This window comes from Apostichopus japonicus, chromosome 15, assembly GCF_037975245.1.
Source record: "Apostichopus japonicus isolate 1M-3 chromosome 15, ASM3797524v1, whole genome shotgun sequence".
In the NCBI taxonomy this organism is placed as follows: domain Eukaryota; kingdom Metazoa; phylum Echinodermata; class Holothuroidea; order Aspidochirotida; family Stichopodidae; genus Apostichopus; species Apostichopus japonicus.
Window position 1 is genome coordinate 27,865,345 of NC_092575.1, and position 25,920 is coordinate 27,891,264.

The 25,920-nt window shown below is 36.1% G+C and overlaps 1 protein-coding gene and 1 long non-coding RNA gene across 4 annotated transcripts in view; both read right to left on the reverse strand.

The window, feature by feature from the left end:
* The window catches only part of LOC139981242 (uncharacterized), a 34,559-nt gene extending 12,416 nt beyond the window's left edge, over positions 1 to 22,143 (reverse strand). Inside the window, exon 1 of the long non-coding RNA XR_011797818.1 lies at positions 21,919 to 22,143. This is a non-coding gene — a long non-coding RNA (uncharacterized lncRNA). The remainder of the gene's footprint in view (positions 1 to 21,918) is intronic.
* Positions 227 to 17,194, reverse strand: LOC139981241 (sterile alpha motif domain-containing protein 3-like). Of its 3 annotated transcripts, XM_071993469.1 has the most exons (9): positions 14,352 to 17,160; positions 13,710 to 13,763; positions 9,592 to 9,894; positions 8,372 to 8,763; positions 7,698 to 7,800; positions 5,087 to 5,467; positions 3,963 to 4,146; positions 2,925 to 3,010; positions 227 to 1,868 (listed from the first exon to the last, which is right to left on the reverse strand). In XM_071993469.1, exons 4-9 carry the CDS (start codon positions 8,515 to 8,517, stop codon positions 1,578 to 1,580), a joined length of 1,191 nt encoding a protein of 396 aa, XP_071849570.1. In that variant the 5' UTR covers positions 8,518 to 8,763; positions 9,592 to 9,894; positions 13,710 to 13,763; positions 14,352 to 17,160; the 3' UTR covers positions 227 to 1,577. The 3 variants fall into 3 exon arrangements, with proteins under 3 accessions (XP_071849570.1, XP_071849571.1, XP_071849569.1); XM_071993470.1 differs by lacking the exons at positions 13,710 to 13,763; positions 14,352 to 17,160 and adding an exon at positions 17,176 to 17,194; XM_071993468.1 differs by lacking the exon at positions 13,710 to 13,763.
* Positions 22,144 to 25,920: the final 3,777 nt, after the last annotated feature.

A 25,920-nucleotide genomic window follows, 5' to 3' on the forward strand; every position in this document is an offset into this window, starting at 1 on the left:
TTAGTTGGTGACATTAGTCGGTGTTTACCGACTAATTTATATAAGCCACCGACTAGTTTATAGCAGGTTTTACATTAGTCAGGATGGTGCCTCTCCCGACTAACCTTTCTTAGTCTGTATCGATTGACAAGTTGCACTGACTAGAGTCACTGAAAGAATTAAACCCGACTAGTTTCACTGACTAGAACCACTGAGAGAAAAGATAGTAGAAAAAACACAAATAATGTGTACGTTGGCAATGTTTATTTCTGATACAACTTTTGATTTCTACAAAAGCTGGCGTTCATAGAGGTTGAAAACGATACAGTAGTAAGGCAGGCAAGGCAGCATTAATCACTAACTTTAATTACTTTATTTGACTTAAGAAATACTTATGTTTGGCAAGGCTGTGTTTAGCATGTTTGTATGTATGTATATGACAATGAATATAAGGAGAAAACAATATGTGTATTAACATTTGAAAGAATTGGTAGGAATACCTTGGTTTAAATATCTTCACTTCAATAAATAAAAAAATAATAAAATGAATGACTTATAATGTATTTGGCTTAAGAAACACTTATGTTTGGCAAGGCAGCACCGACAGCATCAATGACTATGACAAAGAATGTGAGAAAGGACTTGCTTCGAATATCTTGGTTCAAATATCTACATAAGGAAAAAAAAGAATGTCTGTCTAACAAATATAAAAAAAAAAGTTAACATAATAAACAAGTTCTCAACAATGCTACTAATAAATAGAAAAATGTGAGGGTGGAAAAAAATGTTTGTTTCAAAACTATTAGGAACTTTGATGCAAGGATTAAATTTTGGAAGCAAGCCCATAGCTGGCTACGTAATCACAACCTCGGAAACTGAAAAAAGGAAACTGAAGTTGCCTATGTTTCCATAATATTATCACTTATCAACAATGGTGTAACAAAAGAGTTTGGGGGGGGGGGGATTTCCAGACAGAGTCCCAACAATTTAATGAAAGATGGCAAAAATAAGGGGCAGGACCATCCATTTTCCTTTTTACCATTATCCATTCCCTTATCCATTTGCCGACATATGTCAAACTTGCCAACAAACACAGTTGGGGAGTATGGCACCCCCCCCCCCCCTCCACCCTGGCTATGCTCCTGTTCATAACTTGACTGACTGCCAACTGAACATAAACTGATGCAAACAAACTCTTATCCTAAACCTAATCGATTGAAAATTATGTTTTGAAGGATATATGGAATATTAAATTGAGTATCTGACAGCTGATATGAAAAGGATCGTATCAGCTTCGTAAAGTAAAGTTAGGTATGTTAACATTACAATAGAGAATGACCAGTTCCACCAACAATTTTCATTTTGTCAATTTTCTCAGACCTTTCTTGTGACATTTGCAAGGAATTTTTTTATGGAATTGTGAACATGTTACCCAAGAAATTACTAACTTTTTTTCCACCACTGGCTAATGGCAACCAGAAATAGAACTACCCCTTTGATAGTAGAAAAAGCAAAACACTCTTATTGGAATCTTCACTTAAGATGTCACATCAGGAAGGTTGTGCTAGGGTGTAAGGACATGCACAGGTATATTGAAGTCACTTACATTGTTGGGAAAAGTTGGCCAGTTTATTTGTTAAAGAAATGATAGATCTAGGTACTGGCACTCCATCATAAATATTAAGGATTACCCTCTGTATGAAACACAGACTTTTGGAGATGGAGGAAGGGTAAAAAAAGTTGAAAACATAAAAAGAGGAAATCCAGCATGCGATGGCCTTCATAACATTGTCAGTAGAGTTGATCACCATACCGTCTGCCATCAACTTAAAGGATGTGGTTATCCCAGGAGTGTCTCCATCCATCTTGATGTATACTGGATTACTAGTCTGCAAATTTAGAGCAAAACAATCACATGTAAGTAAACATGTTAAAGACTTGAAATTTGGGAGGAGAGAGACTGTTGAATATTTTATCTTTGAAAACATGCCAAATGGGTACATTTAAAAAAAACTTTATGTTGTCATCACTTAACAGATCAACTCAGTAGTAAAAGTAAACCAAGAGTACGGGGAGACTCTAAATTCCAACAAAGGGGGCCCAGCTATTGATATCATCAATTATTTTGCGTATTTATTCTATTTTAGAAGGGGGCTCAACCCCCTGAAAAACAAAGCCTCCTATTATGCAGCACTGTTCAATTTGACATTTTGGTGTCATGTACAAGAATTGCTTTAATCAAAGGACTGATGGCAAAAGGGTAACTTTAAAAGAAAAACAGGAAATTTTAGTTGATTCTGTCTACATATATACATTATGAATGGACATTTTGTGATTTTATTTTTTGTATTAATTTTATTTTCCACCATGATCTGATGAATGATTGCATTGGTGCCATAGTACCTAAATTCATTTAATAATTTTTGATTTTCAACATGTGTTATGTAACATGTAATCACTGTAAGTATTCTTTACAAGTGGATGCGTCCGTGTTCGGAGTAATTGGTAATTGAAATAATAGGCACTCTGATGGCAAAACCTAAGCTATACCTAAACCATTGATAGATAAAATTATCTGGTAAAGTGCACTTGTAGGTACTACACATTTTAAATGCAGATATGTCTCTTAAAATGTTTGCTCATGACTCATATATTTGAGCTGTTTGTCAACTACTGCAAAAAGAACTCTTAAAGAAGCTCCGAGACAGTAAGTGAACCTTTTATTGCTACTTATCAGGATAATCAGTTCCTTGCTTTTTCTTCTTCCTTTCAGTTTGATTCTTTACGCTTTTCCCTCATCCAGTTTTAAAAGTCATATAATTTTACAAAAAGGTGAAGCTGTGCAAGTTTAATATACATCAAATTGGTTAACTAATAGTAACCAAAGAAATAAGGGGTGGTATTAAGAAGCACACACTTGCAAAAGAAACTGAAAAATTTCTTGCCTCTGAGCATGCTGGAACCAGAATTAGAGAAATATCCTCTTGCAGGAGACCAGGGATTGCCAGGAAAGCAGCTTTGTTTGATGTGTCTGCAATAGTAAAAGAGAAAAGTGATTGGAAAAGAAAAGTGATTGTTGAAACCTGGCTTTAAAAAATCATATGTTAAATCTATCAATTATAACAGAATAACCAGTTATACCAACACCAAATATCATAACAATGCCACAAACCTGATTATCACTTTGTTTTGGCAGAGATTTTGTAATTCATTTTGTAGAGCTGTGAACATTTAGTAGAGTTACTAAATGTTTACACTCAAGAAAAAATCAGAAATTCAGCGTGTTACACTGCGTTTAGTAACCAAGTATTCCATACAATCAGTCACTGGAACGATTACTAGGCCCATTGTCATCCAGGGGGCGCCGGGAGCTTTCCAAGAAGGCAGGAGGGGGGCAGCTGTGTCAAAAGGGCACTTACTTTCTGAAACTGCAAATAACAAAAATGAAACTACCCAATTGTCTCTTCCTCTATTTACCCTTTTAATTCTACTGTGCTAATTACTTTGAGGCGTAGAACCCTTTGTTCTGTGGATCTCCTTTGTCTCTTCAGGAATCTCATTAACAAGCATTTGTGACCATAGGCGGAGGTATGCGCTCTACCGAGTGCCCATTGTCTTTATATATATTTATTTAGTGCAGTTACAAACGTTTCAGATGAACACTAATCTGCTACAGCTCTATTTTACCCTGAATATTTTCAGATACTGTTTTTTTTTTTTAATTCACTGTTAGAGTTCAACTGTACAAGAGAACTATGAAATGTTTTTCCTTTTTTTTTATATATATAACCAAGCCATCCAAATTTAATTAAGCATTGTTGATCTTGTTCCCTTAATGTTAATATATCATCACCACAAACATGGACATGGACATCAACACCAAAACAGGCCTTACAGACAGGTCACTGCAGCAAATGGGAAAATGAACAGAGCAAAGTGTCATGTAACTGTTAAAGGAAGAATTTATTGTTTATTTACAATACCTTTTATCTTCTGCTCTTCACGATATCCTTCCATTTCAGTGGTAGCCTCCATGAAAAAAGCATGTGGTGCTCTCTTTCCTTTGCAGGCCTTGATGAGTCCAGACGCATATCTTCCCAGGCCAGCACGGAGCGAATTAAAAAAAGTAACCTCTCCATCCTGTATGCGATTCATCTCTGTCAAAAGCTAAAAGAAAATGGTTGATTTTAAGATACAGCAACATACTAAAATTGCAACACTTCCTAAATGTTCCCCCCAATTGGTATTGATACATGAACAAAATATAGCTAACCCCTCTGGTACCCATTTCAGTTGAGTGGACTGAAGCAATGAATGTTGATGCAATGGTTGGAAATGATGGCCTTCTTGATTATAACATGTTGCTGTGCAGGAAATGTAAACACCCACTGGCACTCGAAAAATAACACAGATAACACCAATTTTTTCCATCTTTTGCGGAGTTGGTTGTTTTTTTAAGTAACACTAACAAGAAATGGTTTACCCTACATTCCTGCAGTTTCCAATATTTGTCCCAATACTTGGCAAACAATCCCAACCATTTCCATTAATTTGCATATCAAATAATACACTCAATTTTAACAAAAGATATTTTTTGGAAATATTTTAAGTGAAGTACTGTATTATTTAGACAGGGCCAGAAATCTATTGGCAAGTTAGAACCAACACACTTAACAGACAATTTTTTTTGTAAGAAAGCTATCTTTCCGCACGGTCTAAGACCCAGGCTCCCATTTAGATAGTGTGTGACAATGTTCCCACATAACACTTTTCACTCACTAGTTGGCTACTTATGCAAATGAATATAACACAGTGCATATGCATCAAAAAATGGATGTGTTAATTGGCATGATTAAGACCTCTTAATAAAAGGAATATTCCTATTTATTTTCATAAATTTAAATTTAAGACAGGGAACATTTAAAAAGAAACTGTGTCAATATCTTATTCTGTTTAAAATTTACAAACTTTTTAGGACTTTTCATTTAGGAAAACCACAAGGTAGATTGGCAACATCTGTGATGTCATGTTAGCACTTTCAGGAAATTTCTTTGAAACACAAATTGACATTTATCCTTACTAAACTAACTAAACAAGATATACTCACTTGGATGTCATCAAATAACCATGGGTACTTGCTCTTGATATCTGCGAGGGATGGAGTCTGGGGGGAAGAAATAATCCACGTCCTTCTGTCAGCCAACGTCAGTGCCATTGACTGACTTACTCCTCGAAAGTCTGGCTGCCTTTTACGTTTTTCATCCTGAAGCCAACAAATGTGTCCATCAATGGATGCATCGTCTTCTGTTTCAGGGCGGTTCGGGAGATAGTTTTTCATACCCCATTGAGGTGGTGCTGCTGGTGATTCTGGTGCGGACTTTGGTTTCCTTGCTACTTTTAATTTCTTTTTTTGCACAGCCGCAATTTCAAATGCCACCCGCTTTCTGAAGTTCTGAAACTTATATTGCAGCCTATGCTTCCACAGCATCTGGAAGAAAGAATTGTAAAAGGAATATTGTGAGGATTAGGATAGAAAAAAATAAAGGTTACACGGACAATGTACAAACTAACAGTAAAATATCTCTTAGTTTAAGCACTGTTGAACAGTAAAACTTATATAGATTCAAAAACTAAGAGGATTAAGAAATGTTTCAAGCAACCTAATCAACTCTGCAGTTTATGTTGTGAGTTAAGTTCAAACTTCACTGCAGTATATCATACTGCTTCTGATAAGTTTTGTACATGTTGACATTAATTTAAAGAGTAGTTATTTTTCTACTTCAATCCAAACAGTTTTGTTAAACACAATATTTCACACACTCAATACACATTACCCTCGGCCATGCAAAAAAAAATTGTTTCCTGTAAAATTCTTAGATTGAAAAATCTCATGAGTGAGAGAGGAAAATTTGTTTTCCCTTTTTTTTTTAACATGACAGCCAAAGAAAGTACAGTAAAACAAGAGCCCAAGGGCATTGTGGTTCCTTGCATAGGGGTCTATGACAATACACATAATATTATCAAGCAAGATTGGGCTCAAATAGTCTATATACTCAATAAGTAATTGTGGTCCTACATGTACCCATAAAGTAACCAACACTATAGCCAACACTTTTGTGATCACAAATTGTGATCAGATTTTTGATCGGAAAGCACTTTTGAGATCTGAATATGGCATCGAAAATCTAAGAAATATAGGGTCACCTACAAGCTGGTCAACAGATATGATAACATTGGTGACCTCAAATCACATGACTGTTAAGTTTGAAATTGTTCCACCACCCATTCACAACTTGTCCCAAAATATCAACCATGTCACACCTTGGCATTGGGAGTTTATTGCATTGTATTTCAAAAAATTAACTGTGAACTTGTATACATAACTTCACACACAAAGGTCACCCGGGGGTCAACCAATGGACATTTTTTATTGGTGACACGTGCATATACCATCAAAACTATAAAAATTCAAACAATTTTTTCTTTGCCCAAATAGCAGTTTCTTAAAATGAATTGACCTTTGGTGACCTTGGATCACATGACCATCAATTTTGAAAATATACCCCTATACCATTTCCAACTTGTCCCAAAATATCAACCCTGACACACCTTGGCACTGGGAGTTATTGCATTAAATGTCTGAAAATTTACTTTGACCTCATATAACTTTGCACACAAAGGTCACACAGGGTTCAACCAATTGACATTTATGATCACAAGGTACTTTTTATGATCACAAGGTACTTAAAGGTCACCAGCGGTCAAATTGAGGTCAAGGGTCACCCAGATGCGGGTTGACAATTGGATTACATTGAAGCAACTCCCAAACCCTAACAGACAATTCGTTCTCAAGTGATCGCAAAAATACTAGTTTTTTATCATTAATTGACCTTTGGTGACCTTGGATCACATGAATGTTAAGTTTCCAAATGTTCCTCTAACCAGTTCACAACTTGTCCCAAAATATCAACCCTGTCGCACATTGGCACTGGGCGTCATTGCAGTTTTAATATTTTTGTTTTTTGGACCATAACTGACCTTTGTGGGCACCAAAAACAATAGGGCACACCTTCTCCATATGACAGATCTATAGTCCAAGTTTGGCCTTACTCCAATTTTCCCTTATTGAGATAGAGCGTACCCAAGCAAGTGTCACAGATGCACACACACATACACACACCCAGACACACGCCAACCTGACTGCATAGGTTCCTTTTGCTAAAGCAAGGAACCAAAAATTGATATATGGATACTCAGGTATAATACAGTATTTCCAGCCACAAAATAGTATGTATTGATAACAATGCCAAAATCTACATTTTTGAATGAATGCTTTCCAAATCATAGAAAAAAATATTCCTTCATTCTTAAATATTATATGTAAAATGTTTATAGAGATAAGGTTCAGAAGTAACAAAACTCTTTACTTTAATTACATTTAATCCAAATTAATTGCAACTTCAAGGACTAGTGAGAGTATAAATGATCTCATTCAGTATGCCTTATGTGCAAGCACTGTGACTGCCATATATCAATGATATGATATGAATGATATGCTTGTTGTATTTAAGACTAAGCTGCAAAACATTATTTCATTGGACAAAATTGTTGCTGGCCCTGACACAACTTGTCTTATGGTTGTCCAGATCAGTAACAAGATTTGTTGAACACTCCCTAAGGCTTTTAATATTGCTTTGTCAGAAAAATGGAAATATTACCTTCAGATTACCAACTGGCATATTGTCTTGTGGAGTCTTCATGGAAGGGTACTTCACAAACAATTTGGTGATAATTTCATCGTACTGTGCCTTGGACGGATAGCTATGAAAAAAATATAAACTGTAGTCATGCATCAAGCTCACATACGGATAAATTGCATACTCCTACAAATGAAGGTTATATAATGTAGTTTCGTCCTTTAATAGCCAGCAGCATATCAACAGCACACCTTGGAGGAAGAGTTAGAGATGGTGTATATTTGTTGCATGTTTGCTACACAGGGCTCTAGTGGGTAAATCAGGGGGCTGAGCCTTGAAGGTCCCTGTTTTCCGGAGTATAGTCTGACTTGCTTGACTCCACTGGCAGCACATCGGGATCATGCTGCATATATTTCTGAGTTTGGACAATTTCTGAGGATTAACCATTTAACAACAAGCACATCTGGGAGGCATATTTGCTACAGAGGGCATTAGAGGGTTAACACCAAACAATCGGACCTTTGGCATGTATTTGTATAAAACCAATTTGCTTTAATTAGCAGGAAATTTACCCATATTTTTTAACATGTGAAAAATATACATGTACTGTACTACTGTAGGAGATAAATGTGTGCAGAAATAGTCATGAATTTGAAGGGTACCATAAAGGAACAAAAGGAATGCAGTGTACTTACTAGATACCATACTTTTCTGTAACCTCTTTATAAATGCTGTCCAAAAAGAGGCTCCTCTCTGCTACGTTCATGGTGTATCCACCACTTTTGAGCTTAGATTCTATTGTTGGAGGTTGTACTGGGATCTGAAATTTAGTTATATCCATCCAGAATGAAATGACACAGGTGAAGTAGGATGGGGAGACACAAGGGAAGAAGTTAAGGGTGCAGCAGGTAAGGATGGTGGGTCATCAGCACTGGAAGAAGTGGAAGGCTGTTCGATTGAGACTGGGGTTGAATATGCATTTGGTGTTGGTGGTGGAGATGGCGAGTTCGGCGTTAACAGCGAAAAGTCAGAATTGTCACGTAAGAAGTCACTGCCGGCTGCATAGTCAAGTTGAGATACTGTGGATCTGTGAAATGATAGAGCAGTAATACTGTAAGGTTGAGATGGCTAACAGCTAAAAAGTGTTACTTACCATACACATCTTTTCAACGATTGGATTTTTGACCAAACAGATGCTTCTATTTGGAAATGTGATAACTTTGTGTACATACAGACAATATTAACTACATACATCTTAATTACATTTTGCCCCATTTTTCATTGATATACAAATGTAATTGCATTGGGAGTCAATGTAGAAACAAGTAGTGTGTGGGAAGAGATTTTCTGTCATAGGAAGCTTCATTGCACTATTTAGGATGTTAAAAGTGAGGTTAATGGAAATCTGAACATCTGCCATGTTTGAATCCTATATGGCATATTAGATGTGCAATGTCTCATGGATCATTTTCACGTTTGCCCATGCCCTCCACTCACACATCACACCCAGCCCAAAAAATTAAATCAGCTCAAAGTATGCAGTTGGTGGGCCATCTCCATATAAGATACAATGATGTTGAAAATTAAATAGTGCTTCACTGCCTTCATACAGTAGGCTGTTACACATCAAAAATAACTGAATGTGTAACCTTTGGAGCGGTCACTTCAAAAGGGATATGTCTCAACTGTACCTTTTCTACTGTAGATACATGTAAATTATGAGATGATATTAACAAATACAAATACATAATTAACAAAGTATGTAGAATCTATTGTCGACAGTAAAAGCTAAATATTACAGAAAGAAAGTAAATTTATTGCACAAATATTGACAATAATTGAATAAGATGTTACCAAAAACAATCATTGTTGTTTATTCTACATAAACACAAAAGGTATATCAAAATGAACTTACCCACTGTCACTAATTTCTGCATTTATACTGTCTTCTGCATTATTAATTGTAACTGGAAAAGTGGCAGGTTGCTCTTGTCCTTTAACAACTCTCAGTTTGGCAGGCCCATAGAACAACTCACCATCTTCAATGTCAACATAGTCACTGAAATCTCTATCATAGAGTTGAAGAATCAATTCTGATCCACCCAAACCAAAAGTTTTCACTGCAGCAGCATGAAGTTCTGACTTTGATGCCCCTACGTCATTGGATTCAATCTCAACTTTTTTGTTATTTGGTCCAAATATGAGTAGAAATTTGTGACTGAAAATTAAACAAGTCCAAAATAAAGTTATCATCTCTAAAAAAGCGACAAAGTAGCAATTGTCTTTTTAACGCCACTTACACCAGTATCAAACATGTTTGAGCATAGTCTCAAAGTCACAAGTGCATTTCACATATTTTTCCATTCAAATGAAGTTGATGAAAAGGAAATTACTGTCTATACTACTGTATTTTACTTTTCAGTAGACACATAACGATTTTACTTATGTTATGCTTGCAATAAAATTGATGTTACAGTACATTTGCTGTGTAAGAACAGTCAACACACTTGAACTTCAAAGTTAAACAAATGCCAATGATATGTACTGCACAAAAAAATACAAGGACCTCTTTTTACGTGGTAGTACTAACAACACGGCACTGAATGCGAAATCAAATACTAACTGACCAAGATTCGATCCAACCCGCTTGCAAAAGTATGTCTGTATGTTCTGCACACTGTGCAATAAAATACAAGGACTACTACAGAACATCTGCATAGGCAGAGTTGGAAAAAGTTTAAACAATTCTTGCATTTCAAATTCACAATCGCATAAAAATTACCATTGAAGATCATAAGGGCAAATTTTTATGGAACTAGCATTGATGTTCTCGAACAGAATACCTTCACAAAATTGACTAAACTTTTTAAGGAAATTGTCAGATTCTTTCTGTCATTCAATTGAAATATGGCATAAATCGGACAGCACCAAACAAATTGTAAAATTATTGCAGCGCAGAAATGTTGCATTTATCATAACACACATGCTTCACACAAACGCATGTGTGCCCTTTTTTTTAAAAAGCTGAAGAGACCACCTTTTCAATTATATAATCTAAATATAATCTAAATAAAATATGCAAAACTTGTTAGCATGAACTTAGAACTGTCTGGTTATTGAAATTCGGGGCTGTATAATTGGATAAATCTTTTAGCTACCATCCATTTGTTGAATGATAATTAGATAGTAGGGATATGATGTTAGGTCTTGTTAACAATCAGGATGCTTACAACCAAAAATTGGATACTAGGTGTGGTAGAATCTTCCATCTATACAGATTATATCACTAAGAACCTCAGCAATACAAAATTAGCAAAAACATTTTAATACTAAATGCGTAAACAAATTAAAACTGTAGTACTTCAGTTTAAGCAAAGTGCAATCATACACACTCAACTAATAGAGCTTTAGTTTGCAGTTTTGCTCAGGTCTATGTTTAGAAACACTAAAGTACAAAATTATGCCTCAGTGTTATAAGCTCCATGTTTCTAGTCTGATATACCCCAAGTGGGTAAGAATCAAAAAGATCTGAACATTTCTTAAACACAAACTTGCAGCCAAAACATACATTAAAAGCATGAACATGAGAAATATACTGTACTCTTTCACTCATGCGGCACAATAAAAACACCTCATCAGTTATAAGGAAACACATGTCAATTTTTCCGAAACTCCCTTCTTCAACAGCAACGGCTAAGCCTTTGGAATAGAATGAACCATTGTAACAAACTTTACCAACAGAATACACAGATTCATTACCACCAACTAAAAGCAATACTTGCGCTTGTATTGTTTGTGGCAAAAGCCGGACAGGGTACAGATCACCGTTGGAGTGAGTTAGAGCATCTTCTGTGAGGAAGTTTTGGGATCCATGATAGGTGGCTTGCATATACTCATGACGGGTAGCAAGAGTTTTGCACACATTTTTTCGATTCTTTGAAGTTCTAGCTATTTCTTTAAAGTAATTGTGCTTCCCTTCAAACCTCAATGTCCATGTGTTGATGAGTGGGCCATATTGCAACAGCATTTCAGGGTAATGAACCAAGTAGTGTGCTTTGGGTTTCATTGATACATGTGGAAACGCTTCAAAATACATTGTCAAAAATTCCTCAATTAGATCAGCTAAAAATATTGTCAATGCCCTAGTCACTTTCTTTGACATGCAATACTGTACGACATCTAACAATTTCAATAATACTTGCCATTCCTTACTATCTTGGGGAATGAAAGAACCGACCATTAAAGGTAACAAACGACAGAGACACAGAGCTTGACAGGCAGTTTGCTTAACTTTAAAAGTTTGAATCTTGTCAGACATCAAAGAAGGTTTATTAGTGCAATCAGAACCTTCATAAGGAAATTTTTTTATCTGTTCATTAAGATCACTTAATGTAAAAAATTGTTGAGTAACACAATACTTGACAACCTCTGCAATGACTTCAGGGATTACCCCTTCAAATAGATCATGGGCAATGTCTGGTGGACTGCCTTCCACAACATGAAAAAACTGTAATTCATTGAGGCAAGAAGACTGCTTGATTCCATATAGTGTAAAGAGGGCAGGGTTGGTCTGTACTGCAACTGCTTGCAGTTCATATGCTTCTTTGGTTCTCATTTGCAAATTATCAGATCGAAAATGATTCTTCTGATCAGCTTTAATTACATTACAAAATCTACATATCCTCCCATGATTGAAATGTGTTTGAAATCCACCTAAATCATGAGCGGCCAAGTTATCTGCCACTAAGAAAGAAACAGTTCCATGAAAAGTATATTCAATTCCATCTTTCAAAATTTGAATACCATTTTGCTCAAGAATCTTGAGATCGGAAATAAGTGGCTGGAGTATACTTTCATAACCATATTTTTTGACATAAATGGTAGGGCACAAAATCACTGACTGAATAGTTCTTAATTTAGAGCGATGCATGGGTGGTAAATTCCCCAGAACAAAGTACAGCACACAAAATTTCAGTAAATGAACATGTGTCCCTAATGGATTTGCAACAGTGAAATCGTCACAGTACAGTTGAATTTGAAGGCTATTTGGCTGCTTTGAGAATAGCTCGTTATCATGAAACCTTACACCATCACAGAAGTCCCCCAGAATATCTCCATCTGGAGAGGAATGCCCATTAATTACTTCACTGAATACATCATCAAATTTCAACAAGGCCTTTAAAGTTTGAAGAATAGGAATATATTGCATACAGTAGTATGCACCTTGGCAGTTACATTATCTCTGCCTAATTCATATTCACAAGGTTTAACTACACCAAACTCATTTGCTACATATTTCTGTAGGTTAAGGGCAGTTGAGAAATTATGTAGTGCATGTTCAAATTCACTCTCTTGTAAGACATTGTCTAAACCAGACTGCTTCAAGACATCAATATTAGTATTTGTTCTTTGTAACACATTATGCAAGTCCTCTGTCATCTTTTCCCTACACATTTTAAGAATGTCGACACATTCATTTGCAACAAATGTACAAGCAGCTTGTGGTATCTTATGAATTTCTCTAAGCTTCAACAAAAACATTGAAACTTCCCTATTAACATCAATATCTACAGCGTCGTCTGCATTAGCATGATTTTCTTCGATTGGCAATTGGTCATCATTTTCAACACCATTATCATTTATCACATCAGCATTTGTTACTTCAAGCCAAAATAGTTCATGTTTGAGGCGTATATGGCGACGATATGTTCTAACATTGGAATAATTCTTTGCACAACCATTAATTCCACATACAATTCTAAAATTTGGATTATTTCCATGAACAAACCTATAATGTTTCATTAAAGTTTCAAACTTCACAGTGTTAAAAATACAGTAACAACAATTAAATCGCATTTCTGTAGCAAATAGTTTCACTAAATACAGGAAATTTGTGATTTAATGCACATGTGACTTTGAGAAAATGTATGTAATTTGTTCAAAACCTGATAATTTTGGAACCAATGCAGGCATGAGTAACCCTGTTAAGAAATAAGTAAAAAAAAAATTTAAATGCAATGGATGGGTAAATACCTGGCTGTATAGTCCACACTTGAATTAGCAACCATAGGGGTGCCACGTGTTAAGCTGCATAGGAAAAACCTCAAATTTTGCCCACTTTTGCTTTTAACTAAAAAAATTGTTGCATCACTGGTCATAATCATAAAGTTATTACAAATAGTGTGATAAATTCCTTTTAAACATATTCCCTGCAAAAACAGTTCAAAAATTTAAATCTTCATGAGCTAGCCTTGTGCGGGATCCCGGTAGTCAAGTGAATCCCGGTATCCCGATATTGACTATTCCCGATCACAGTACAATGTGTAACTACTACTGGTATTGGGAAGACAACCGGTTATTACATTCGTTTCGGTATCATTCACAGGAATCCAAGACATAATACAAATATCTAAGTGTTACTATTTGAATTAAAGAAAAGATTACACATATATTTCTGGTTTCTGTATTCTTAGTTTGAATAATATCTGATCAATTTACATACTGACCTAGACCTATATATTAACGAATCAACTGTTCACGTAGTAATTTGGACCTAAGCTATCAAACGTTACTTGCGCTCAGCATGTTACGTGACCTCAAAGTTATTCTGAAATTGTTGTTATTTATTCTGCCTTCAATTGATGATTGTCAAGGTTCCCATGAACAAAATCTCACCTTTATGCATTTCACCTCATTTTGGTATAATAATTATAACGATTTAATAAATGTTGAGCCAAAACCGCACGTAATATTAAATCCATCTTCGCACGGGACTGTATATTATTATAGCCTAGGGTACTGTACTGGTACTCACACACAGTGTAATGCAGTACTTGAGATTTGATGCTGTAATGAAACGGATTCGTTTATTAATACGGAGGGTTCAACGATGTCAATAAAAGTTATCTTTTGCTATTTTTTCAATATTTCAGAACTTTTGTACAAAATATGGATATTGTACGTTTCGAAAGTATATTTTCTAGAGTAAAAACAGCTGATTAACGATATAAATAAATCTGTACTATTCTTATGTATGTAGTTTAAAATCCCGTATTTACGTAGCCCCTGTGTTACATTCTTATTGTCTGAAGTTCCAAACACGTGGTGACTTGTTGACAGTTAAAAACTTTTCATTGTGAACTTTTGAACTTAAAGGGAAGGCGTTGAAAAGGCCCTAATATAGCCTGTTATTTTTTTTTATAACCGTGCGTGTAAGAGTATGTACATAACCTATAGGCTATGCATATTGAATGTATGACATCCCGGTTGTAGTTACGATACCAGGACTCATGTTGCAGCACTATCGGTTGTGTGAAATCAGACTACCGCACAGCGCTAGCATGAGCAAATAAGAGGAAAATCTGAGACAGTTTTGGAAAACTCTCAAGGGACTTGAAAATGATGTTCCAAACATCTTGAGTAGCAAAATCAACTTAAATTCATTCCTCTGTATTTTATGATAGGCAAATCTGTTATTAAGGTTAAAGTAAGACTTATATAGTTGTTTCCCCTGCTTTTCAACCAAGAACATCAGGAACTTCATATTTAAGTCCCTTGGGAGTCTTCAAAAAGTGTCAGAAATTTTCCTCTTTTTTGCTTAAATCGATGAAAGTTTTTTAACATTATAATTTGAAAGGAATATGCTTAAAGGGAATTTATCTTGTTATTTTAAATAGTTTCATGACCAGTGGTGGGATACTGTAGTTCTTAGGAAAAGGTGCAAAAATCAGCAAAATTTGAGGTTTTTCCTATGCAGCCCCTAAGGCTATGGTTTCATTTCAAGTGTGGCCTATAATGTAGAGCCAAATAGTAAGAAGTCAAATTACAGTGAATATACTGTACACATCATTCACTGTTCCTGAACTAATTAGTTATTAAGAGTATAAATTCTTTCAAAATCATACAAAATTCTCTATGCAATCTACGTCTATGGACAGGTAAGGATTTAATATGCACCAGAAACAGCAGTAAATTATGAACACTGTAGTCTTTAAATCACAAGTGAAGGATTTATAGTTTTTTAAGGTATGGTTGAACAAAGTTTTTAAGAATGTTTAATATATGCACAAGTCGTGATATACAATCAAGAAAGCCGCTCAGAAAAGTTAATGTAATTCGTTTAATTTCTTTCCAAAATTTCATCCCTTGATATTTAATTGAATCCTTTTTATTGCTGAAATTTGATAGGGGTATGATGAACATTATAAATCTCTTGTTCATATTCAGTTTCTTCTTCTCATAAATCTTTGTGTGAGGTTTGAAAAACAATACATGGTAACATAAGAAAATGTACGGTTGACTTGATGCCATGTCACACAATTAAAATAAAATTGGCATAATTTATTATAATGAGTCCTCAAAATGCAAAAGTGCTGTAAAATGGTAAATATTAACTGATTTTGATGATTTTTTGCTGTGTTCATGGGTTTATTGCATACCTTCTTTAAAATATTAAGCACCAGTCATTGCTACCTGTTCATGGATTTTAAAATGTAATGATATTTCTTTTCATTTCTTGTATGCATATAGGGCTCAGTACAGTTTGAAGGGGTCAGTTACTGTATCATTACATTTACACTAACAGTCAATGGAGAAATTTTACTAGATTATTCAATTCTTTTGTGGTTTAAAAAAAGGACTGTAAATAATTTCTTTCTTTAAATGTTTTAGATCAATGCCTAACACATCAAATTAGTAACAAACAAAAAATAATAACACATTTCCTTACCAAAATAAAACAGGTGTTTTGGACCAAAAATTTGGCAAAATGGTAGCCATTTTGAATGATTTTGACAACAACAAAGGCTTTAAACTTCGTTATAAAGTATCACTTTAAATTAGTTTTGATGTGAATGGAGAGCTGAAATTTAACTAAAATAATAGCATATGAAGAATTCATGCTCTTTCTGTTAGTTATCTTAAATTAGAGTCAAATTATCGCAAAAATTTGAGAATTTCCCATTGGCTTCAATGATAAATATCCTATCATTTTTTTAACAAAAAAAATCATTTCTTCATAACTAAAGCTTATTTCCAGCCGGTTTTTCGCAGGAATATTGTGTTTGGTGACCATGTTCAACATACTTGAGTTTCAGAAATTTTTCTCCACCAAATAAAAAAATATTTCGAACAAACTGTAAAAAGCTAGTTTTTTTACCCCATTGACTGTAATGATAAGCGACCCCTCCAACTGGAGAAAACGTGCTGAGCCCTGAAGCCTATAGGCTACACTCAAAGTTTGAACCTAGGCTACATTCTTTTCTAAAACTGCCCAATTGCGAGTGTGGCCATTACCGTAAGCCTGTTGGAATTTATGCATCTTTACGATATTAGCCCTACTAGTACTGTTACTTGTTAGTGTTACTATAGCCTAATTAATATACGATATGCAGGAATTCTAGCCTAACGTGTGACCAAAGGCTAAAATTCATGGATGTTAGCTTAGTGTAGAGCCTAGTGTTATGTCTTATCGTGGACGAAACTATGAATAAAGACTTACAATTGGCGTGAACATAAGGATGAATCCAGTTGCGTGTCGAGGTCAGACATTTTCAGTTTCAACTTAAAATAAAGTATGACAGCCGGACGGAAATATTACAATGAACTTAACTACAAACTAGGATGTATTTTGAGTGGTTGGAATCGACAAGTTTCTGTTTAGGTGTCATGCAGCATGTAGACTATTCTTGCACTGTTGCAGGCGAAATGTTCACGTGGTTTCAAATACCTTAGTTCGTCGCCACCGACTAAGCTACAATTATGGCGCGAATCGGGTGTCCGGATCGTTTTTAGTCCGTGGGTTAAAATAGCTTAGGCCGTCGCCGCCGACTAAGCTACGATTATTTTTTCCTTAGTCGATGTAAACCGACTAAGAAGCAGTGATGAAAAGAAGATTTTTGCTAGTCTGTGTGCATTGACTAACGTTAGAGACTAATTTAACGTTAGTCCGTTGCAATATTGACTAGTTTATTTTTTCAGTGCATGATATTATAATTTTTGTGTCCAGTTATGGATGACAGTTTGCATCAGATATATTAGGCGGCCGTAACCACATTGGTATCATACTTTCAAACGGTTGCAATTTTTCAGCAATGTTAATCCCACTTTTACCTATAATAAAAAAACTGCAATAACAAAGACATAACCAAATATTAGAACAAAAACATGAAATTAAAGGTGCATGCTTACGAAATTTAAATGATTTACTTTTTAGTTTCTGAGATGCATGTACAAAAAGCATTTGGTCGACTGAGGCATTTTCACCTAACTCCCTCAACATGTAAAGATATTTGAAAGCTCCCCAAAATTAACATAATCAACTGTCTGATTTCAAAATTTGTCATGATACAGTTCTACCCGCAGCATTAGCTAAAATTATCATCCCATGAACGTGCCAAGAAACATAATTTTCTACGTCATGTGAGCTTTGCAACTTAAACATGCTGGTATTAGACCTTTGACATAAAAGATTGCAATGAAATATTCTAAAGCACTCTTTGTAACAATGCAGTCATACTACCTCACGCGCGCAACACTTCAGTTGTTTTGACATTAACATATAATAACCAAAAGAACAGTTTGTTTTTACAAAAAAATTAAATTTCTAGCAATCTTGTTAATCATCAGCTTCAGCCACCGTAACATCCTTAAAACTTGACCTTCTATCTCAAGTATTCTGGAGAACACTGTGCCATATATCTATGTAGTAACAACCATTACGGAAAATGATCAAGGTGTCGTGCTTTAAATAGACAACCACGTAACATCCGATCAGTACTGGTTCGAACTTATCTCGCCCCACCCAGTAATGAGCCTGATAGTGGAAACATCCCTTGTAACCAACGCAGATGCTTGGTGTGCACACACCTCGACCCCTCCCCCGCTTTCCTCCATCGGGCCTCAGGCACCACCCTGAGACCTGGTAGATTTGGTTGCGACTCAGCCAATACCATCTACCTCCTGTATTGTTGCAAGTGCCCCCATGTCACCTATATTGGAGAAACCAGCACTAAGTTCAGGCTTCGGTTCAATAACCACAAACTAAGTATCCGCAAAAATAACCCAGGCTTCCCTGTTGCTGAACACTTTAATCTCCCCAATCACAGCTTATCTGACCTCAAATAGAACATTCTGGTCAGATGGTGATATGCAACTTTTGTTATACGTCACTATCTTAGCGGAGCGCCATCATCGGTTGGCAAGGAGCGTCAAAATTTCCGATGAAAGGTACCCTTATAGACAGTGGCGGAGAAACAGGGGGGGTTGGGGGGTTTAACCCCCCACTTTTTGAAGAGGGGGGGTTGGCCCACACAATCAACCCCCCCTAGTTTTTGCCAGTAATATTCTGTTATAGCCTATGTTATGTGCTCCAAATGGCATAATAAATCAAATTATTAAATTTGAAATTGTTAAAGTCATTTCAACCTTTTACCTGGTAGGCTACATCAACAATTAACGACCGAAAACCGAGTTAGAATTGACCCACACATTATTTCTAGCCCCTTTCCCCCACCTTGCGCATTGGAACTTGTAGCTTATAGCGCTAACTTCACCCCACAACAGACATACACAAAATAACGTTTTGTTGCTGTTGAATAGCTTTGGATCTGTATACACTTGCCAACTTCAACGAGGTGAAGGAAGGAAAAGAAAAGAAGAAAGAGAGAAAGAGAGAAAAGGTTGGAGTAGAAAATACGGCAAGAAAACGGGAAGAGAAAGAGGAACAGTGACAAAATTATTCGAATTTGTAACGCAAAGAGCAGATATCACATTATATCAGTGAGCATGAAAATGGCGTTCCACGATAAACAGCCTCCAAACCATGGGCGCAGATCCTGGTGAGGACAGCGGGACGCGTCCCCATCAACTTTTTCAGTAGTGGGGACATGATATACCGTGTCCCCACCAATTTGTCTTGACCAATAGCTGCATTTCAAGTTCCCCTGTATTGAACTTTGGCGCAGTTTGATCCAGCATTGTGCAAATGACATGCAGCAGTTCTCATTTTATTGTATTTTATCCACAGTTGTTTAATATAGGACGGAAATCGCATTTGCGGCAGTCTATATTTGTTTTCTGGGAGAGGACCCCAGACCCATCATATATACAAAAGTCTACTTGGATTATTTGTCCCCTGATTTTCTTTCTGCAGACGCCCATGTATTTCTCCAAACTAAATTTCTAAGCCATGAGATCTAAAACTTAAGGAGGTTTAGGAGCATCATTAGGTCTGGGAAGTGTTATTTCCGTCGATCTGGGAGGTATATTTGCCAAAAAAATCGTACGCTACGCGCCAACCCATGGTCGCGCTCCGCTTAGATAGTGTCATAGAACAGACATGCGTCCCCACCATTATCATAAGACTGATCTGCACCCATGCTCAAACTGTCGATGTGTGTAGTGTTCGGTTTCGGAAATATCAGGTATATTTTTATTTCCTTCAACGAAATTTTTTAGTAGCCGTCTGAATTTTCGAAAATTCCCTAACCACCATTCTTCATCATACTCGTGCAATTTTGACCCGTCTGTTAGGGTTTGAAGGAGGTTTTTCTATATCGGTTGTCCATAGATGATATTTTGTGCAACATTATGGGTATGTTTTGAAGTGAATTTATTCACGAGAATTGTGAATTTTCAAATTCTGAACAGTGGGGCTGACGGATATTGTGGGCCGCGACGAAGAATCACCTACAAAAGCAATGATCCACAGGATATGTGATGAAGTCGAACATGATGTGTGACTGGTGACAATCTTCAAAAAGGTTATAGATGAGAAAAAAAACTATTTGGAAAAAACTTGGTTCTCAGGCAAAAGTGTACATATGGTTGGTCAGTTTCAAGCCCGAGAAGTGCCATTTCCGGTGATCTGGGGGTACCAAAACCAGAAATTTGCTTGTACGCTGCGCGCCAACCAATGGTGGCGCTACGATTAGATAGTAATACGCACCCCCCCCAGGTTAGAAAATCCTGCATACGCCCCTGGTTAAATGCAGCTTTTCAAGGCCTGGGCAGTACCATTTACTGCAATCTGGGAGGCAATATTTGCCAAAAAATTCTTGTGCACTTCGCGCCAACTTATGGTGGCGCTCCACTTAGTGAGCCAGCAGTTATGAATTTTTATTTCATCAATGGCCTGCAACCCCCCCACTTCTGACAAGAAATCTCCGCCACTGCTTATAGATCGGTAAAATTAACACCCATATATAGGCTTTAAATTGCATCTAAGTTGAAAAGTTATGTTACTTAGCTAACTAGTTTAAATCAGTTCGCTAAAAAAGAAGCTAGAGGATTTCGTTGTCAGACATTTGGATTTGAGAGGGCGGGGCGGACAGAACAAAATGAGGGCAATATTTGATGAGCGTATGCTGAGGGTAGTTCAAGCTGGTGCCAGGGGTGACAATGTGAGCGGGGGAATTGGGACCAGGGGCACGGGGCACATATCCAAGCGGGCGTATGGTCCCTCTAATGGGGGTCCAATGATGTAAGTCCCCTGACGCGCTGCAGTTTTCGTTTTCTTAGAAAATTATGCACAAAGCATTAAGATGATCATGATTGTGGGCTAAATGATGACGAGCCATCAGGTATTTCACATTTAGATCCAGAAACATTCGATAGGATTCAATATGTTAGGTGCATGTTAGCTATGCATCGCAATTTTGCCCGCGTGTGATATTCTATGTAGCCTATACACTAACAAAATCAGCAGTAGAATACCCCATAGCACATATATCATTCCCTTGAATGAATCCTTTCAACTGTAACGAATATAATTAAAAGGATCCGTTTTATAAGTTGTTTAATTTATTTTAAGTTGTTTAATTTCCTGTATACCTACAGATTTTTCAACTTACCTTCCGGTACAAGATGGCGCTTGCTACAGTTCCTGATACTTCCTTGTCGGTTGTACTTCCTTGTCTGGTTGTAATGATACAGTACCTTTGTAGCTTCCAGTGCGCTCATTAAACTTTACACTTTCGTTTTCAATCGTGTGATAGACCTATCTGTAGCCTTTGAACTCAAATTAATATTATCGCGCTGCACAAAAACTTGAAAGAACGTCCCAGAGTACTCATAGTATAGATAGGCATCAATATGTTAGGTATGCGTTGCCTATGATATTCTATGTTTACTATACACTAATGAAACCAGCAGTGGGACTACCGTATAACACATAATGTACAAACAAATGCAATAGAGTACACATAGTGACAAAATATGAATAGATATACTGATTGAACTTTACCTCTCTTCCATGTTTGAAGGGTACAAAATAAACCTTCGATAGTCAATGTGGCAGCTGCGGAATGATTGTACGATAGCCAACATTAATTGTTGTCACCAGCCAGTTCGGTAAATTTCCTAATGCCAATACCTCTGTAAACTGTTCTCCAATATCATGCTCTCAAAGCACTGGTATTGCTAGAACAAATGGTTCCTAACCTTGAGCTGATAGAAACATGATATTAATACTGCTGGTGTGACAGGGAATAGTGTCCGGGCGTCTCACGGACACTATTCCACGGGAATTGTGTCCGTAGGACAACTTTCTCGGGGGGAATTGTGTCCGGCGGACAGTATTATCTGTCCGGACGGACACTATTAACTAGGAAAAAACGTCCGTGTGTGGTGATTTTCTGTCCGCGCGGACAGGATGAGAGAATAGCACGGATAAATGTGTCCTACAAGCTCTTCTGTATGGAAACGTAGTGCAAAAACATCAGGACATCAAGGCTTCTTTGGAGTATGCCTGTTCATCTTAATTGCATTTCTTATTGGCAGGATTTATAGAGGAACTTTAGACCAATTTCGCTACATGGTGAACGGCTGAAATATATGGTCATTAATGATTTCTTGCATGATACTATTTGGACAGACACAAATGAATGGAAATATCAATTTAATTTAAAATTTATTGTAAATTTAATTCTCCTTCATGTTCTCTGCTGCATAAGATAATACATTTCTAAAAAATGACAAAAGTGCTGCAAGACTTGTGCAACATCCTACATCTATTGTGACATAGAACAACTGTATCTGTTTCTTTATTTTTAGTACAAGCTGTTACAAATACTTTGTTTTATAAAAATCATCCAATTTCCCTTCTACTTTTAATACTAATGCTTGACAACCATTGACAATAACAGATAGCCTCACATCTAGTAACTTTTGAAATCTTGGGGATCTCAAGACAAAATGACATTCACATGGGAAAAAAAGGTTACATAAATCAAAGTAAACCATGCTTTGGCGTCCACAGTTGTAGCCTAGCAGTATTTGTTGGTCAGGCAATCAATTAAAGGTAGACTATTGTTAATCCAATTATCGACAGGCTGTGAATGTTAACTATGGTGAAAATACTTGGGAATTCCTTTTCATGTGATATATTTTAAGATTGGGCAATGCCTGGCTGGTTGGAAATGGCACTTGGGAAGCAATATAAAATCATATGGTATAGGAGCAGAGGGTTTGTGTAGGGTGTTTTCGTGTGTTCATGACATGTCAACCATCGAATCATGATATATTGCCTGCACAGTCAGGCAGTGCATTATTCATTAGAAGGTATTTCCAAACGAATATTTCACCATGCACAACTGGTATTGATAAACACCAAAAACGTTTGTTGCTACGATGTATTGTTAATGGGCATAAAGGCCTCTAAGCTATATCAATTATTTTCAACAAAAATCAGCTGAAAGTTATGTATTGGCTTCAAATATGCCAGATACTAAAATATGGTCACCAATGGTCAAAATTATTAAACTGTTTTTGTACCACCTGTAGGAAATTTACCTCACTGGGACATTCTGTCCTTTTGCATGTTCTTTTAAAATGTCTGAGAAAATTTGGAGATTATAAAGACCTGTAGAGAAAGTATTTCTTGATGTCACAATACAACTTTGTGGCCTATACAGACTACCTTCAAATGACATGCTGCTGGTCACACTAAGTATCAGGCTTAACATAAATACTGGGAAAGGAGGCTGTGTGAGAACCAGTTCTACTACACTCAGATTGTTTAGTGTTAGTCAAAGTATCTCAATGACTATTGTTCAAATGTTGGAAAAGAAAAAAAAATCAATTAGGGCTAATTGGGAAATGCAAGCTGAAGCCAGTAAAATCATATTTGTACACAATTCACACAACTTGGTATCAGTTAACATTTCTCTTGCTTTTGTCTACATATTTGGCCCACCTTTTCTGTTGACATTAAATATATATTCTTTGCACTAAAAGTTTGGTCTTGACACAGTCAACAGTATAATCACCTGAATCCTTTACTGGGGAGCATCCAAGGCCAGTCAACACTGAAAATAAAAATACACATACATACATACACATACATACATATATACACACATACATACACACATACATATACACACATATATATATATACAAAACGTACAAGTGCAGCTGTCTACAATAAATTATCCAGATTACCATTTTGTAAATAAAATAGCAGCAAGAAAAATAAAACTATCTATACACATTAATTCTGAATTTTGGTGTTATTGCTTTGTTTCTCAGATTATACCTAGTAGTTTCTCGAAGTAGAGAGTTAAGTTCGGTATGCAAAGAATGTCTGTCATTTCTCTGTATGCACTTTACACTTCTAATGAACTCATTTTTAGCAGCATTGTTTACAGTACTCATAAGAAAGTTAAAATCTATATTAAAAATTCTAGAACAATACTTTAAAAAAAAAAAAATTCTCTTATTATCTTTAATTAGTAAAAAGTGATACCAAGCAGAAACAGCATATATTAGGTGTGGTAAGATATTGGCAGTAAAAACTCTTTTCCTTACATCAACATGAAAATATGGAACTATATACGATAGAGTTGAGACTATGAAGTACACCCGTTTAAGTATTCTGCTTATATGACCAGTGAAACTTAGTTTGTCATCAATACAAACACCTAGATATACTGTGTGATGAGTGCATTCTACTTCTGCATCTTTAATTGAGATTTTAGTTAACTTACATGATACAAGACCTTTTCTACGAAAACGCTTATTCAGTTGCAACAACTACATAATGCATCACAGATAAAGAAACTATATCCCAGTTGTTACTTGCCTTGATATACTTGAATGGCATATGAGGACAGCTGTCAAGTAGCATGTATGCATAAACCAGACTGTGGTTTCTATGATCCAACATGAGTATCCTTTCATATGAATGGGACATACTGACACACTTGATCTTAGTAATACAGCAAGAAGTGACAAACAGTATATTCACAATGACAGATGCTAACACAAATGACCACTGATAGCCTGCTTGTACTCACTCAATGTGATACATACTACAGTAAATATGAGATTTCTTCCAGCTTCCTCATCTTGAGATATCAAGTTTTAAAGGTTTACAAAATTTGACCACTGTTAATCTCCACAATAACAAAGGCCTCTTTTAGCCATGTGGTATACTTACAGACTAAATAGGATATCTGTTCAGCTTCCTTTCTTGAACTTATAATTTTTACAAGGTTTTCACAACTTGAACCCTGTTTACCCTTTGACATCCACCCAAAAAATATAGGATATAATCAATATGATTCACATACATACCAAATCTTACATTTTCCAAGCTTCCCTTCTTGAGATAGCGTGTTTGAAGCCATACCGCACACACAAGTATTAACGCATTGGTTTATTAAATCAGCAAACAAATTAAGCATTGATATTGAGATGACGCAATATGACAAATCAGTTTTTTCTAACCCATACCGTCACGACTCTAAGTTTATGCTTAGAACTAAAAAAGAATGTATGCTATATCAAGTGAGCTGGCTTCCCTCATCTTGGAAAGATAATTGTTCTGCTTGTTTTAGCCAGTTTTCTGTTAATTAGTACCTATTCGTGTGACCAAAGCAAAGCATAGCAGAACAGAATTTAAAAAATTAGATGGTGAATGTAAAAATTCTATTTACCTGAAGAAAGACGAACTAACTGCCATTTACTGTCCTGGATGTGACATATGAGTTTATAGATTACAACTACCAATAGAACAACTTAATTTCTACGTGTGGTAAAATATATGCTTGTTATGTGAGACTTTTGTTAGAATTTTGTCACCTTAGAGTCCTTTGAACTTCACAATCAACAAAAACAATCCCAGGATTTACTTATACCATCATTCTGACTGGAGTTCTCTGGGAACATTGCTCTTGATTCAACCTTACAATGCCATTACTTATGCATTATAAGATAATAGAAATACTAATTCTATCCAGTCTAC

Coding starts and splice junctions, on each gene's coding strand:
- LOC139981241 (XM_071993470.1), bottom strand. CDS start 8,517: ATGGATATAACTAAATTTCAGATCCCAGTACAACCTCCAACAATAGAA. Junction 5,468..7,697: donor TGCCAGTTGGTAATCTGAAG/GTAATATTTCCA, acceptor TCTTTCTTCCAG/ATGCTGTGGAAGCATAGGCT. Junction 1,869..2,924: donor TGGTTCCAGCATGCTCAGAG/GCAAGAAATTTT, acceptor CTAAATTTGCAG/ACTAGTAATCCAGTATACAT.